General features: G+C 38.2%; 1 protein-coding gene across 2 annotated transcripts; it reads right to left on the bottom strand.

The window, feature by feature from the left end:
* Window positions 1–3,213: 3,213 nt before the first annotated feature.
* LOC131252093 (glutamate synthase 2 [NADH], chloroplastic-like) lies at window positions 3,214–4,307 on the bottom strand. 2 transcript variants are annotated; one of them, XM_058252999.1, is made up of 2 exons: window positions 3,758–4,307; window positions 3,214–3,665 (listed from the first exon to the last, which is right to left on the bottom strand). In XM_058252999.1, the coding sequence occupies exons 1-2, from the start codon at window positions 3,908–3,910 to the stop codon at window positions 3,540–3,542; spliced, it is 279 nt and encodes a 92-aa protein (XP_058108982.1). In that variant the 5' UTR covers window positions 3,911–4,307; the 3' UTR covers window positions 3,214–3,539. The 2 variants fall into 2 exon arrangements, with proteins under 2 accessions (XP_058108982.1, XP_058108983.1); XM_058253000.1 differs by having other exon boundaries at window positions 3,794–4,307.
* Between the last annotated feature and the right edge of the window lie 12,932 nt (window positions 4,308–17,239).

Raw genomic sequence — 17,239 nt, 5'->3', positions numbered from 1 at the left:
TATATACTTAGGTTTGGGTTTAGGTTATAGGTTATAGGTTTAGGTTATAGGTTAAAGGTTATAAGTTTAGGTTTAGGTTATATGTTTAGGGATTTGAGAATAGGTTTAGGTTATAGGTTTAGGATTAGGTTTAGGTTAGGTTATAGGTTATAGGTTTAGGTTAAGGTTATAGGTTAAAGTTATAGGTTAAGGTTAAGGTTAAGGTTATAGGTTTAGGTTTAGGTTTAAGTTTAGCTCTAGGGTTAGGAATTTGGGTTCATGTTCGGGTTCGGGTTCGTGTTATATGTTTGGGTTTGGGTGAAGGTTTAAGTTAAGTGAATTAAGTTTAGGTTTAGGTTATAGGTTTAGGTTTAGGCTTAGGGTTTAGGGATTCAAATTCGGGTTCGGGTTTTGGGATCGGGTTTAGGTTTGGGTTTTCAAGTTTATGTTTAGGTTTAGGTTAGGGAGTTGAGATTAGGATTAGGTGTAGGTTTAGGTTTTAAGGTTATAGGTTATAGGTTTAGGTTATAGGTTAAGGTTTAGGTTTAGGTTTTAGGTTATAGGTTATAGGTTTTGGTTATAGGTTAAGGTTTAGGTTTAGGTTTAGGTTATAGGTTCAGGTTTGGGTTTAGGTTATATGTTATAGGTTTAGGTTATTGGTTATAGGTTATAGGTTTATGTTTTGGTTATTGGTTTAGGGATTTGAGAATGGGTTTAGGTTATAGGTTTAGGTTTAGGTTTAGGTTTAAGTTATAGGTTTAGCTTAAGATTATTGGTTAAAGTTATAAGTTAAGGTTAAGGTTATAGGTTTTTGTTTAGGTTATAGGTTTAGGTTTAGGTTTAGGTTTAGGAATTTGGGTTCGGGTTCGGGTTCGGGTTATATATTTGGGTTTAGATGTTGGGTTAAGTTAAGTGAATTAAGTTTTGGTTATAGGTTTAGGTTTAGGTTTAGGTTTAGGCTAAGGGTTTAGGGATTCATATTCGGGTTCGGGTTCAGGTTCAGGATTGGGTTTAGGTTTAGGTTTTCAAGTTTAGGTTTAGGTTTAGGTTAGGGAGTTAAGATTAGGATTAGGTATAGGTTTAGGTTTAGGGATTTGAGATTACATTTAGGTTTTAGGTTTAGGTTTAGGTTATAGGTTATAGGTTATAGATTATAGGTTTAGGTTAAGGTTTAGGTTTAGGTTTAGGTTTAGGTTATAGGTTTATGTTAAGGTTATAGGTTTTGGTTTGGGTTTAGGTTATAGGTTATAGGTTTAATTTATATGTTAAATGTTATAGGTTTAGGTTTAGGTTGTGGGTTTAGGGATTTGAGAATACGTTTAGGTTTTAGGTTTAGGTTTAGGTTTAGGTTTTAGGTTTTAGGTTATTGGTTACAGGTTTAGGTTAAGGTATAGGTTATAGGTTAAGGTTAAGCTCATTTCAAATTACACAAAATTAACTCGAGCATAAATGAAGATTTTCATAAACATGTGTCTACTCCTACAAATTCGAGGTATGCATAAACTCGTCATGTCCAAATGGCCAAGCCACTGCATGCATAAACTCGTCATGTCCAAATGGCCAAACCACTGCAATGTTGTCCATAGAAAATGGACAGCTTCATCGTGGTCGTAACAGAGGTTCCCACCTTCCACGGACCCCCGCTCAACATCCGGATAGCTTCAGCGCACATCCGAGTCTGCTCTAACAAATTCAAGCCAATACACAAACACAGCCTGTCCTAATGGCCAGGCCACTCCGATGTTGTCCATAGGAAATAAACAACTTTATCATGGTCATAACAGTGGTTCCCACCTTCCAGGGACCCCCGCTGAACATCTAGATAGCTCCAACGCATATCCAGGTCTGCTCTATCAATGTTTAATATAAAAATACAGGCCTGTCCAAATGGCTAGGCCACCCATATTGCTATTCATAGGAAATGGACAGCTTCGTCATAGTCATAACAGTAGTTCCCACCTTCCATGTATACGTTTTTGGTTTGATGATACCACCTATGTTTCATTATTTTAATGGCCTAAAAAACATCCATAAGAGTATCAGAGTTCTTCTCATTTTATTCAGGATTGAGGCTGGAAAGGGTAATTTGACCACGTACAAGGTTTGAAGTGGAATTTTCAATTTTTGAGGATTTAAGAGAGAAAGTGCCTTATATTCTCATGGTCCATCAATTTTGACAGCTCATTTTAGGGCATGATCTCATCCAAACACCATTAAAAACTCCATGTGAGCCACAAAATTATTGGATTAAGCTAAAATATATGTGCCAGATGGGCCATCCACATTCACTGACTGAGCAATGCTGGTTTGGAGCGTGAGTTAAGGTTAGCCCCAAACACCTTGCAATAAGATCATTGTTTTAGGGCATATTGGTTAGAATTAATCCATTTCTTTTCTCAAAAGGATGCAGCAACATGAGAACTTCAATTATCTCTACTTCTATGCAGTTACTGCTTCATATCCATAATGGGAAATATCAAAGACGTACAAATCTTAAATCAGATAGAATACGATCAGTCAAATATTAGCATGGATGTTTTAAAAAAATCCAATTACTAAGAAAATAGAATAATTTGTACAGAGAATAGTGACTTTACCTTTTTTGCATCATATCCACACTGATCTGCAGATACATTTTAATGACTGATTACAAACAAAGGAACATGTACAGATAGATAGATTCATATGCAGATGAAAATAAACAACATACATATATCAGACAGAATCCAAACAAAGTATGAAACAAGAAATGTACATATGATATGTTGATTGTAGGAACATTAAAAAGTGTCTATGTCCAATAGATGTAGTTAACAAAATTTCCAGTCGTTAACAGGATTATTACATGACACAGACCTTGGGTGGTAGAAAAATCTTCAGAAACTCATTGACAAGCTTAAAACTTTGCAGCAGTAGTATTGTAACAGAAGTTATATTAGTTCAAAACCATTTCTGAAGGATTTTATCCTAATAATTGTTAATACCAAGAATCCTTCCCTTCAATGAATGGAATCCGTGAAGTTTGAGCCTAGAGAATGTAGAAGGAAAAAGGTTTTTCATTAAATGAGGTCACAAATGCAAACATCATTTGTCATTCTATTATACCATTATTATAAATTGAGCATAATAGGTCTAATTTGAAGCACTGGAATAAAGAATGAGCAACATAAGACAAAGCAAACTATATTTTTCAATGGCAAACCACACATATTTTGATAGTATTTTAAGGTGAAGTGGGATTGCAACACAATTCCGCTGAAATGATCTGCAAACACCATGACAAGGAGAACTGTCTTATTACACGACATGGTTCACATTGGAAAGATCTCCTTCCATGTGTAGATGAAAAAAAAAAGACAACAAAGATCAGTTAATAAATAAAATACAGCGTAAAAAAAAACATTTGAGTCATGCCTAAAAAATACCAAATGTTAGACTCTTCTATACTATATTATATGTCCAACTCATACCTGGTGGTAGAAGGGAGTTCCACAATCCATGCAAAGGGCCGACTGGGTCTTCAACAGTTGGCATGGCCTAGACTCCATTGCAACCTTTTCCTAGTCATTCATTCGGACATCAAGGTCCCTGTATAAAATACTTTCCCATTCATAAGCATGGAAACCTCGATGCTTGACAGCATCTGGAACTCGTGTCGGCCTTTTCAATGGCTCTGTCTCTTCCACCTTTTGTTCATTATGAGTAGTTATGTCAGATCATTAATCAGAACCATAAAATGAAATAAAAGCTTAGAAAATTGCTAGAGAACCAAAGTTACCTTCCTGAATACTATTTTCATTTCTTCACGACGAACCTCAGGTGTTGGCAAGAAGAACATCCCAACAACATACTCACCTGGTGGCGGTAGTTCAAATCCAACATCCTTGCTTTCATAACCACAAGCACCTCTGTGCGCCATCCGCAACAACATCTCAATGGCATTATAATTTGTCTATTTACATTTTTAATCACAAGTACCATTCATCACTCAACCAACTATTAAGAGCATTTATACAAATAAAAAATCAATTAAGAACATGCAACAGATCAATTAACTAAGTTGATTGGTCTATCATTAGATAACATACCGAATTGTCACATTTAAAAAACTAAAGTATATTAAATAATAGAGAAAGAAACACAATGAAAGATACAATATATTAAAGCATTGTACGTGGAACTCAAGTAGGCTGCACCATAAGGAATTCAATCCATCACTTGTCCCTGGTGGGGCTCACCAAAGAAATGATCTCAATCACTAGAAGGAGGGCCTTACCTGTATAGAATGTTGACAGAAACAAAAGCACCGTAATCTGTGCAAAAGGTTGTATATAAAAAAAAGTATATAACAGCAAGCCATGAATTATTTTTTTCCCTCTGACAAAGAAGCTTGCAACTATCTCAACTGTACACATAGCGATCGGTCTAGGGAAATTGTCCTGCATTAGGTAGTGGGAATCCATTAAGCATTTCAAAATGTGGATTTTCAAATGCTTGTCAAGAATCCTATTCACCGTTAGTGAATGATGGGAGATGTGCACACAGACTCTTAGCGCACACTGCGCATACAATCTTTTCCCCAAGTTATAGTCTCACTTGTAGACATTATTCAAGAACTGGAGTTTTAACTCAAATTTCTAGCCAGATCAGGTCGACTCAACAGATCTCTGATAGTTAATAATGAGTAATGATCTAGTGGCTAAGCGCATAGAAACCTCGCCATGCACATAATTGCATTCAGCCTTGTTGCCATCCATGTCACCTATATGAACTGTCCATTAGCTTCGGTCCTTTTTTTTCCCCTCTGATTGGCAAAAATCACATCAATCAGATGGTTTTAAACACACATGCTTAGGCCTATCTTCTGCATCTATTATGCATGCTGTTAATTGGATGATTAGGATAATCAGATGGTTCTAAACACAGCAGACAACTATTTTAATTTTTCTCTACAATTGCTAATATTTTTTAATTTATAAATTACTACATATAGAGATTTATTTACCATCCATCCCTAAATCCCTAAATACCAATCAATGGTATTGAGATTGAGAGAGATTGAGAGAGAGAGAGAGAGAGATACCTTCACGGTCAATTGAGCTTCAGAGATAGAAAGAGGGCGTGCGTGGGTAGGGCGTCCGGCAACGGTCCGCGAGATAGAGGAAGAGAGATAGAGAGAGAGAGAGAGAGGAGGTAGAGGATGCGAGAGAGACAAAGGGGGTAGGGTGGAGAGATCAAAGAGAGAGAGGATGAGAGAGTCGGCAAGAGAGAGGAGGGAGGGGAGGGAGAGAGTGCTGGAGGAAGAGAGAGTCAGCGAGAGAGAGGGAGAGGCATTTTGTGAGTCGCTGCAACGAGTAGCGTCTCTTGGACTGACGTCACCTTTTCTGTGGGCCCCATTATGATGTATTTGTTATATCCACACCATCCATCCATTTTAAGATATCATTTTAAGTCATGAGCCAGAGAATGAGGCAGATATAAAATTGTAGTGGACCCCACAGAAAACAGCGGGGAGAGTGATTCCCACCATTGAACCTATCTAAAGGCCCATCGTAATGATTATTTGAAATCCAACCTGTTCAAAAGTTAAAAAATACATGAAATAAGGGAAGACACAAATATCATCTTGATATTAAACTTTTATGGCCTTTATAAGTTTTTAATGGTAGGCGTCACTGTCCCACTGTTTTCTGTGTTGGGGTCCACTGGAGCTTTGAATTTAACTCGTTCTTTGGATATTGCCCTAAAATGATCTCTCCAAGTGGATGGAAGGTGTGGATATAAAACATACATCAATGTGGAATGAGAGGTATATAAATATAAGGTGGACCACACCACATGAAAACAATAGTGATTAGTTATCCATCATTAAAATCCTCGTAAGGACCACTGTATTGTTTATTTAACATCCAATTTGTTTATTAGGTCATACAGGCCTAGATGAAGGGGAAAAACAAAAATCATCTTGATCTAAAACTTTTATGGCCCCCAAAATGTTTTAAATGGTTGATGCTCATTCAACACTGTTTCTTGTAATGTGGTCCATTTCATATTAGGATATACCTCAATTTTGGTCTCATACCATAAGATGATATTTAAAAGTAGATGGACGGCATGAATTAAACACATACATCATGGTGGGGCCCACAGAGCACCAACCACTAGCCATTGGATGGTGTCAGGGGGAGTAGCCAATTTATTCCCCTTATTTGTGGTGTGGTCCATTTAATTAATATTTGGATATGAATCATTTTTTGGATAATTCTCTAAAATGATCTCGAAAAATGGATGAACAATGTGGATTAATCCTGAATTTTAGGTAAATCCAAAATTCAAGTGGACCATGCCACGCGAAACAGTGTGGAATAATAATTTCCACTGTTGATACCTTCCTTGGGCTCATAGTAATGTTTATTTGACATCCAACATGTTCATAATATCAAAAAGATATGAATGAAGAGAAAACACAAAAAGATATGAATTATTGTGGGCCAACTTTTTGGTCCATTTAATCTCTTTACCTGCCTCATGTTTTGGCTCATAACTTAAAATGATTTGAGAAAAACGATTCATGGCATGGATAAAACACTTACATCACGGTGGGTCCCACATAGCCCTGCCCTGAGAATTACCATCCGAACAGGGGTAGGACATAATCCGCATCCATGATTTTGCCCCTTTTTTGGTAATCTCAAATCTCGACATTTCTTTTTATTTGTTTTGATTGATCTCTTAAAATATAATCGCATATTATTTCATGGCATATTTCCTTCTTGAAATAAATGTATTAATTATGTTTGTATCTTGGGGTTGTCTTAGAGATTTTTTCTTTTTCTTTTTACTAGTATGTAACTGGTTCAATCTGCCTCTCCTTGCTATTCTGGGGAGAGTGGGATTCTACTTCAACTAACCTATCTTTAGATAAGGTCATGTGGGCACAAGTGTCATTAGTTAACACGTGTTTGCTTCAAACTTAATTTTATTTTATTTTATTTTTTAAAAAAAGGAAGAATAATTATTTGTTTAAAATAAAATTTTTGTATCATTTTTTATTATTTTCTTTCCCCATAAATCTATTTCATTATAAAAAGTAAAAAGAAAAAGAAAAACTTTATTTTTTAAGGTGAGAATTTTTGTGAAGAAAGTAATCAAAAAGCATAAAAGATTTACCCAGAATATTTAAAAAGTACCGGAGATCACGGTGAGAGAAGAATACTAGAAAATAGTAATAAAAGAAATCATATAAAAAATGTTCAAGGCCATTTTCGTCTCAAAATTTTGAAAAAAAAAAAAAAAAAAAAGAGATCGTATAAAAAATGTTCAAGGCCATTTTCGTCTTAAAATTTTGAAAAGGTGTTCCATTTGTACGGAAGAAAAAACCAAATACTTATAGCCTTTACTTGGCAGCAGACGGATGAACACAAAAAAGAGAAAATCTAGTAATGGATTCTGTTAAGGAAGAAAAGGGCTCAATTAATAAACATCTAAGATAGTATAATCATAGAAATTTTAGTTAAAGGTCAATCAATGGTCGATTCCACAAGATTAAATTTCTCACATCAACTTGATCCAAAACTTTTGTGAATGTTATTTTTAATGGCGGACATTCAATCCCCACTTTGTAGTCCACTTAAGCCTTAGACCAGCCCCATTTTTTAGTTAATATCTTAAAATGATCCGAGAAAAGCATTGAACGATATGGAGAAAGTCAATCCATGACTTGGGTGGGCCACACCACATATTATAGTGGAGAGGGGTTTCCTTAAAACATTCATAATCATATATTGAGCCTGCCTAAATGTGATTCACATATCCAACCCACTCATCCAAAACTTATGTGGGCCCCACCAACTGCTTTTATATTTTTTAGGATGTCTTCACATAGTTTTAGATGGTATGGCCCACTTGAGTTTCGTATATAGATGATTTTTGATATATCTCATAACCTAAAGGCTACATATCAAATCCACGGTGTTAATGTTCGACACACATCATGATGGGGCCCACAAAACTTACAAACATCAATTCTTAGGTTCTCACGAGGCCAGTAAGTTGGGTCACAATTTTGACCAGAATATTTAGTCCATTTTACATGTCTGGTCCATTCAATCTATTTTACTAATCAATACCCTCAATTTGACTAGTTACTTGCCTCAACCAATCTACATATGAGAAAGATATTGGGCATACAAGATTGATCAACAATTTCAGTGAAATTTGATTTAAACATCTGAAGTTATTTATTCTTCAATCTGAACTGATTAGATTGTCCAAAAATGATTAAAGGTTCAATTAGTGGATGTGCCTAGTAATTCAGTAATTTTATTTTTCACAGATAAATTTCAATTTCCATTTAAAATAACATTTTTTTTCAAAATGTATATTTTTTTACTCTTTTAACAAAATATCATTTTTATTATAAAATATTTTGAAAAAAATTTAAAATACAAATTCTAAATTTTTATTTTCAAAATCCCAAAAAAATTCTCATACTTTATTTTTTTCTCAAAAATTTCGAAATGCCGATTTTTTTCCTTCAAAAGCATCATTTTTGTGCTCAAATTTTTTCTCAAACATTCTTAAAATTTTCTAACTTTAAAATTATAACATTATTCTTGACGAAATTTCTCATCAGTAAAATCATTATTACCAATGGTTCTCAGCCATCAGGAAAACATTTTCCGATGAAAAAAAAATCATCGGTAAAAAGTAGTGTTTTATCGACGAATTTTTTTTTCGTTGGTAAAAACATTATTCCCGACGGTTTTGGTTCGTTGGTAAAACTCTTACAATTGAAGTTTTCAAGAAAGCATGAAAATTTTCTATCTTAAAAATTATAACATTATTCCCGATGAAATTTTTTGTCGGTAAAAACATTATTGCCGATGGTTTTCAGCCGTCGGGAAAGCATTTACCGACAAAAAAAAATTCGTTGGTAAGTGTTTTAGCGACGAAATTTTATTTTTGTCGGTAAAAACATTATTCCCAATAATTTTGGTTCATCAATAAAACTCTTACCATGAAAGTTTTCACAATATCGTGAAAATTTTCTATCTTTAAATTATAAGATTATTCCCGACGAAATTTTTAGTCGTTAAAAACATTATTGCCGATGGTTTTCAGCCGTCGGGAAAACATTTACCAATGACGTCGAGAAAACATTTACCATCGAAAAATATTTCGTTAGTAAAAGTAGTGTTTTACCAAGGAAATTTTTTTCGTCGGTAAAAACATTATTCCCAACGGTTTTGGTTCGTCAGTAAAACTCTTACCACGATAGTTTTCATGATGGCGTGAAAATTTTCTATCATAAAAATTAGAAAATTATTCCTGACGAAATTTTGTTGGTAAAAACATTATTACTGACGGTTTTCAGCTGTCAGGAAAACTTTTACCGACGAAAAAAATTTCGTTAGTAAAGCCCTATTTCTTGTAGTGAGTGACCAACTCGATTTTCCTTCATAAATTCGGTGTCATCGAACGTGTCGTCAATGTCATCGAACGGTGTTCGATGACACATTAAATGTGTATTCTTTACTTATTCTTTCAACTTTATTACTTCTCCGCTTGGTTTTGTTGAATCTTGGGACCTTGAAATCTTCAATCTTTGTCTCATAAGATCTATTCTTTACCTTGGTGATCTTTGAGCGTCAAATCCATGCTTTTACCACTTTTTCCAATCCAAGCTCTAAAATCCACCATGCAACACAAACATGTAACGTCTCGAAAAAATTCATACAAAGACCCGAGTACCACCTCAGGCAGAAATCCTTAAGGACTAAATTCTTTAGGATTTAGACAAAAATTAATTAATTACTAAACTAAATTAATCGATGGATTTGCTTGAACCACTATTTATACAAACTACAAGACCCAAAACCATTAAAATCGCTAGTTCAACATTACTTAAAAACCTCGAGGGAATCCCAAAACCCAATTGCTCTTGGGAGCACATTGAAACTTCGTATCGGACCTGGAACGTGCGTCGAAAGTCCGATTAGCGCGAAACTATAAGGTTATGACCGCCTTATTGGGCTTGACAGCCATCGCAGGAATCGAGCCCAAATAGTACCCAGAAAGGCACAACTTTAGCCTTGAGCAAAGTGTGTGAGAAATGCGAATATCTTTAAAAATGAATTGGACCATTCACTTACCGGCGAAATTGAAGACTTTAGACCGTCTGATTCTGACCCAACTACACTCATGGATCAGGAAATTTTCCAGCACCTATTGGTATACCTATGGCCCTGATCGAATAACGACGACCGTTGATCTGATGCAGGTCCTTCATGGCCGATCAATTTGTCAGATCGGACCATAAACACAGTCCTGGTGTAGATCTATTGTTAGGGAACTTGCTCCATAACTTAGGTGAGAAATGGACCTTCCAAAGGGCCCCATTTGCCCAAAACACACACCCTTTGGCTATAACCTAAGTATACCATGGCCTCCGGGCCATTGACATCAATTTTGAGCTTATATAAGACCCTTAAACCACCCCTCTTTTATTCCATACTAATTTCTCTAACCCTAGGAGAGAGAAGAGAGAAAATAAGAGAAAAGAGTGAGGAGCAGAGAGAGATCAGTAGATTGTTGCTGGGATTCACTCCCATTACGCCACATACCAAATCACCACCCCACCATCGCTACACCGTCGATTCTAGCTTCGATTTAGGTAAGAACTCCTAACCCTAATCTTATTTTAGGAATTCAAATAGAGGAATCAACAAACTAACTAACCTATTTCATGATTTAGGTAACCATTGTTCTGTAGACGGAGACGTAGGATTCGAACCGACTCCGAAACGAGAAATCCGACGAAAGGTATAGACTATAAACGTTTAGGTTATGGTTTTCAAGGATTTCAATGTCTGAAATGATTTATGCCTGACTTGATTGCTGTCATAGGATCTTAGTTACGATGTATTTGATAAACTATAAATGTGTGTGAACTATGTGAATATAAAATGCATTCCATATGTTTGTTGAAATGTTTGAATGAAACTGAAATTCTGATTTATACTTGTCATGACTATTAACCTAGAATACATATTTTTTTTTGTATGTTTGACAACTCCTTTGCGAAAGGATTTGCGATAACTAATTTAGTTCACATAGGTAGTAATGTGTAGTCTAAATGTTTGATAAAATGTCTGAATGAGAACTTGTTTAATGAATCGTATTTAATAAGGGCGTTGAGATAAGATTCTCAACTACCTTATCCATATCTATAATTTCCTTATGTAATATAAATTGCCACTGTATGATTTATGGATGAAATGCGTATGTATGTCAACAAGTTCAATTGTGTTTGGCAAAATGTTCAAATGAGAATTATGTTTGAAATGTTTGTTAAATGCTATCATGAGTAACATATGTGATTCCCCTATTGCATTTGAGTATGTTTGGGACAACCACCTAGTCCAGGTAATCGGTAATGGCTCTTAATCGAGTGACCGAACTAGTTTCTCCACATTAGATACATTCAAGGAATGCGAGTCGTACGGTGATGACCGACTGTGGTTAGGCCACGCGGAGTGCTTACGCGCTCTATGTCGATCAATTCAACGTACGCTCGTACCAATCACACTTGTCAAATAACTCGATTGGCTTATTGTGCGTTTACCATGTATGGACACTACTGTTTGAATCTAAGGTACCGCTTACCAATATAAATCCCGTTTCAACCATGGTACCAAGATTCGCTAAGACTCATAAGTCGGGCATGGTGGTGTATGGGACACCATGGTCGAGCTATTAGCCTATGGCGGGGTGATGAGCCTCCCCGTATTGACCAATGAGTAACCCAAACTCGTGAGCCGAATATGGTGGTGTATGGGACACCATATTCAAGCTGTTGGCCTACGTTCAGGTGACGATCCTCCCATGGTGACCTCCAATATAAACTAAGCCTATGCTGAGTTGACGAGCCTCTCCGTAGTGACCTCGAGTGTAAACTCGTGAACTTACCTATCCACTATTTTCATCAGGGGTGATGCCCTACAACTTACCTATCGTATGTGATTAACTAGGATTGATGACCCTGGATGGATCCTTACTTGGGTAAATGATATAAAGGGAGGTACCTTAGCTTTCCGAATCTGTCGTATGAATAAGTCTAATAAATTACTTGGGTAACATGACCATGCACCGCATTGCATGTGCTTTGGCGAGGAAACGCACATTTCGAGAGTTTACCATGCGCGATCGTAAGATGAAGTCATTAAGGGAGTGTAGGCGAGGGCATGCATCATTACAACATACCATCCCTGCATTAACAAGAGTACTTAGGATATGATTGTTGTACTGTTTCATCATTACTGCTTGACTAAATTGATAACATGTTAACCTTTACCTTATATACCACTGAGTTGATCACTCACTCTCACTCTAGGACGGTGTTTTAAAACAATAACCAAAATCTTATTTAGATGCAGATTATGGCGAGGCTTTCGTTACGGAGCCAGATTTCATTAATGAGGAGTTCTCCTACGTGTAACTTTTAGGCGGGTCTATGTAGACCTAGAGCTGCGCACCGAAATTACAGGGTTATGGATTAGTTGGATATTTACACTTTGAGATTTTATAAATTTTGGATAAATACATGTATATATTCAACCTGGTATCATACTCATACTTTGGGGATTGAGAAACACTTACATACTTCATATATTTATCCTGGTCTTTCGCTCACTTAATTTTATTATCTTTGGAGTATGATATGATGTTTTAGTGTAATTCCACTCATGTTTAAGGCACTAATATGGACAACATTTAAACATCATTATTTATGTTGCATAAGTGATACGTTGGAACTAGGGAGTTGAACGTTACTTGACCCTCGATTTTTGGGGCGTTACAAGTTGGTATCAAGGCATGATTTGAATTAAACTAGACCTGGGTTATGGTAACACGATGCACACTGACGTACTTTGACTTAGGAGGGGACAATAAAATGTAGAAACGGTCCTAGGGTCCCAAGTTTCACCAACGGGTGAGAGTGATGTTGAATATAGCCAGTATACGACCGAGACCATGTAAAACGATCTCATTTCCTTCTTAGACCGTTAAACGATGAGTTTAAACAATTACCTGGTAAATTTCAAACTTAAAACATGCCAAAGGGCGTGAATATGTGCAAAATGGGGCGAGAAAACACATCTCACTAGCAAAGGAGCCAAACCGTAAAATACGGTGGGACCCGTGGGGTCCCCCACATGTTTCCGGCACCCAGGGAGGGGGGTGACCACTGCCCCAAGGCGGCGGCACTGCTCACTGTCCAACGGACCGCAGTAGTACCACCCCGACCACGGCGGGCCAGCGGGTCCGACGGCCTGCCACTCTTCACACATGCATGTGGGTCCACCTCACATGTGGGGCCACCTTATTTCCTCCCCTTTACTTCATTTTTCTCCATTTCAAGCTTCTAAACCTTTCCAACCTCTTCAAAAAAAATTTGATTTCTCTCTCAAATCTTCCACCCATATACACCAAGCCTCTCCTTCTTCTACATTTCATTCCCACCTTGTCACGCCCCAGACTTGGTAACCGGACTCACAAGGAACCTGATTACCGGTTCTGTCCGCAACAACCTCCGTAATACCCCATTCTCGGCTCTTGAGATAGATTCCGATCCTGGGATCCTACAAGGAGGATTTTCATAACAGTATAATCAATTCCAATACGAGCATGTCCAAGATCACAGCAAGTACATCTAAGAATAACAAAGGCACACATTGCAAAATCCACTAAAAATTTAAACTTTTACATCATCCATAAGGTCCAAAAGGACATACATAAGAATAAAAGGAAAAGAGAGAGAAATCAACAACACTGGAGTCCTCACTGCTCAACTGTACTCCACGCTTTGCTGCTACGGTGCCTACCTAGAGTCTCCTGCATGCATCAATCGTGCATATACTTATAGAAGCTTGGAGGGTGGTGTAAGTGTGTGACAATGGTGCATAGAAGAATAGTAGTAGGTATAAGGAGAGAAGCATGATCAATGAGCATATCACTAGCCTTACCAAGGCTTACCATGAATGCGATGCAATGAGTAATGGGTGCCATACCAAGGCAATGCATGAAAGGGGGCTTCTATAGCCAATGCTAATGCGATGCAAGTAATGTCAGTGCTCATATCCAAACCATAAGTCAAGTACATTTCCAATCATAAGGAAATCACCGGAGTCCATTACACTGCTGAATGACTGCCACTCTGCAGACCCCACACAGTCAAACAAGTGTAAGAGACCTCACTACCCGCCTGTGGACAACCAATCACCAACAAGGCCTGAAGGTAGCGGACCCATTTACGAGCTAGTCAGACTCAGCCTAGCAATGCCTCCTCACACCAGGCAGGTAAGGCCACACCCCTATCCAACTGACTACACGACAGTGGGAGTCGCGGCCTAACGGTATAAGGCCCTCGTGCTCTCATGTATTCCACCCAGTCACGGCGTTGGAGCAGATCCTTGGTACCATGAAAGTTTTGAGAATTTCACCCATGGGCATCCTATGCACCCGGTATGCTCAACTAATATTTTCGGTGTCCAGACATACGGTCATCCACGAATACCCTGTGGAGGTAAGGCCCTGATGAAGTAAGGGCAGATATCTACAAGTTATGCAATGCTAGATGCATGAATAACACAATCACCCATGCATCCATCTCTCGGGGAGATACCAACATGTCTTACACAATGACACAACCATGGCCAATCATACCTCAACCAAGCATGCATGTGATGCATATGGGAGTGAGCCATAAAGATGAATAGGGGTGCCAATGAGGTGAAGATGAACTCTCTATTTAACCATGAAGGGTCTAGGAACTTAACCAATTCCTCATAAGGAATACAACCTCTAGTGGGGGCTCATATACCTAGAGTAGCCCATGAGACTAAGGAGAACAATGGTACACAATGACACAACATGGCCAATCACACCTCAACCAAGCATGCATATGATGCATATGGGAGTGAGCCATGAAGATGAATAGGGGTGCCAATGAGGTGAAGATGAACTCTCTATCTAACCATGAAGGGTCTAGGAACTTAACCAATTCCTCATAAGGAATACAACCTCTAGTGGGGGCCCATATACCTGGGGTAGCCCACGAGACTAAGAAGAACAAAGTTATGGGCCTAAATAGATGAAACGGGCCTATCAATGGTCTATGGTGGACCTTTAACCACCCATAGAAGCCCATGGGCCTACCTTAGGGCCACCAATGTGGACATCCACCATAATTGGTCCCCAAGAAGTAGCCCATCTCTAATTGATCATGGATCAATGCCCAAGGCCCATGCAACATCAGAAATAAGAAACAGGCAGCCGTAATCATACCACAAACACTCATGTTGGGCTTCAAAAAGGCGGCCCAAGGCCTATCCAAAACATGGGTCCAAGGGAAACACACATAGCCCAACTCATATATACCACTATGGGCCCATAGGGGAAAGGTTAGGGCCCAATATAAAAGCCATTAATCCCATATATTATGGTGGCCTAGTGGGCAACCCATTGCTCAAACCACATGGGTAAATGTCATGCTCTTAGTCAAGTAAGTTAGGCGTACAATCCAGCCCAAGTATTAAAGTTGATTTGGTGGGCAACCAAGGGCCCATCTACTTATGTAATCCAGTCCACTAACCCAACACAATAGTATGGTAAAAATGGCCCAAGAGTTCAATGGGCCTATCTGGAAAGTCCCAGCCCAATTGGGCCTAAAGAGTTCAACAACTAGCTACATTCATGGACTCAATTAAATTCAACTGTAGTGGGCCTCAAAAGTACATTTATTAAGCCCAACATTTAAAGAACCAAAGGTATAAATTATTTTCTCTAAGATCTTCATAATGTGGTGGGCCCCACTAGGAAAAATTTCAGCCCAAAGGCCAAGCATAATTATAACAAGTTGCTGGATTTTTAACCCAACAGGTTTATGGGCCTATTGGAGTCCAGTAATTGTTTCATTTGATTAGGACATCAGCCCAAGTGGTCCAATTATCAAGTCAGAGGGCTCCACCACATAGGGTTACATCATACAACACAAGAGAGTAGATGGGTCACACTGCTAGACCAAAGTCCAGCAGGCAGCCCACATGGGGCATCCCATTTAGGCCTGGGTATTTGGCCGAAACTGACCCAAATTTGCAGGCCGCACCACAGTCAACTCGAATGTCCGTTGGGCCTGAAATTTTGTAGAGTGACACATTAAAATGTGGGCCACACCCTCACAAAATTTCAGAATTTTTTGACACTTAAAAATATTTTAATTTATTTAAATGAAACAGACTGTCCAGAAAATCGGACTGATCTGGACACCATATTGTAATGGGCCGGTCTAGCCACCACCATGGTGTGTACAGGTGTCCATTGGCCCTAAAATTTTGTGAGTGGGTCAAAAAATGGGTGGAACACCTCTATATAAATTTTCATGATTTTAGGATAGCCAAAAGTATTTTAATTAATTTGAAGGATACAATCTGTATAAGGTGGAGTATTGCTGGAATATGACTGTGCTGAATTTGGGCCATTCCAATGGGTGGGTTATGGGCCTCCAAAATTCTGGAAATTAAGGACCAAGGTTTCTCATCATGTATAAAATATTAAGGAATCCAAAAATGTGGCCCACCATCATCAAAATAATTTATGAATTTCAGTTTACAACAGTCTACATTGCTGGACTGCATAGCAGAAAATCAGGCTGACCACCCCTCTTGGTCCACCCTTTTGGATAACCAAATGGAGTCATTTGGGGCTGAAATTTGGCATACTTGTAGGTGGGGTCCACACCTTAAAGAAACATATATTACATGGGACCAAACACCCCTCTAAATGCCCAAAAATCTAGCCTCAAGATGACCCAAAAATCTGTCCAGACAGATTTGGACAGCAACATGTTGCTGTCCAAACCACTCTAAATGATAATTAAAAGGGAGATAAATCACCATTTCCTTAGGGTGGGGTCCACCTAGATGGGTCATACAACTCTCAGACCCAAGGCCCTTCCAAGATCACCCATAATATTAAGCCCAAAGGCTGTTCAAAACATGACGAGAATATGGGGCAACAAGGTGAGCCTTGACATCTAACCACTTGGGCTTAGCCGCATGGCACATCAAGTGGGCCACACATACATCAGATTTACCATAGAGACAGGAAAGAAAAGATGGAGAAGAAACACAATCCGGCCATGGGATAGGGCCCCGCCACTAATGGGCCCTCTCAAGAATGAATCATACTCATACAACTA

This window comes from Magnolia sinica, chromosome 7 (genome assembly GCF_029962835.1).
Source record: "Magnolia sinica isolate HGM2019 chromosome 7, MsV1, whole genome shotgun sequence".
Classification (NCBI taxonomy): domain Eukaryota; kingdom Viridiplantae; phylum Streptophyta; class Magnoliopsida; order Magnoliales; family Magnoliaceae; genus Magnolia; species Magnolia sinica.
This window is presented reverse-complemented; position numbering and strand designations above follow the sequence as displayed.

What these genes read in the sequence shown, in the direction of transcription:
- LOC131252093 (XM_058252999.1), bottom strand. Translation starts at nt 3,910, where the DNA reads ATGTTGTTGCGGATGGCGCACAGAGGTGCTTGTGGTTATGAAAGCAAG. An exon ending in TGAAAATAGTATTCAGGAAG is followed by an intron (nt 3,666 to 3,757) that starts GTAACTTTGGTT and finishes AATGAACAAAAG; the next exon opens with GTGGAAGAGACAGAGCCATT.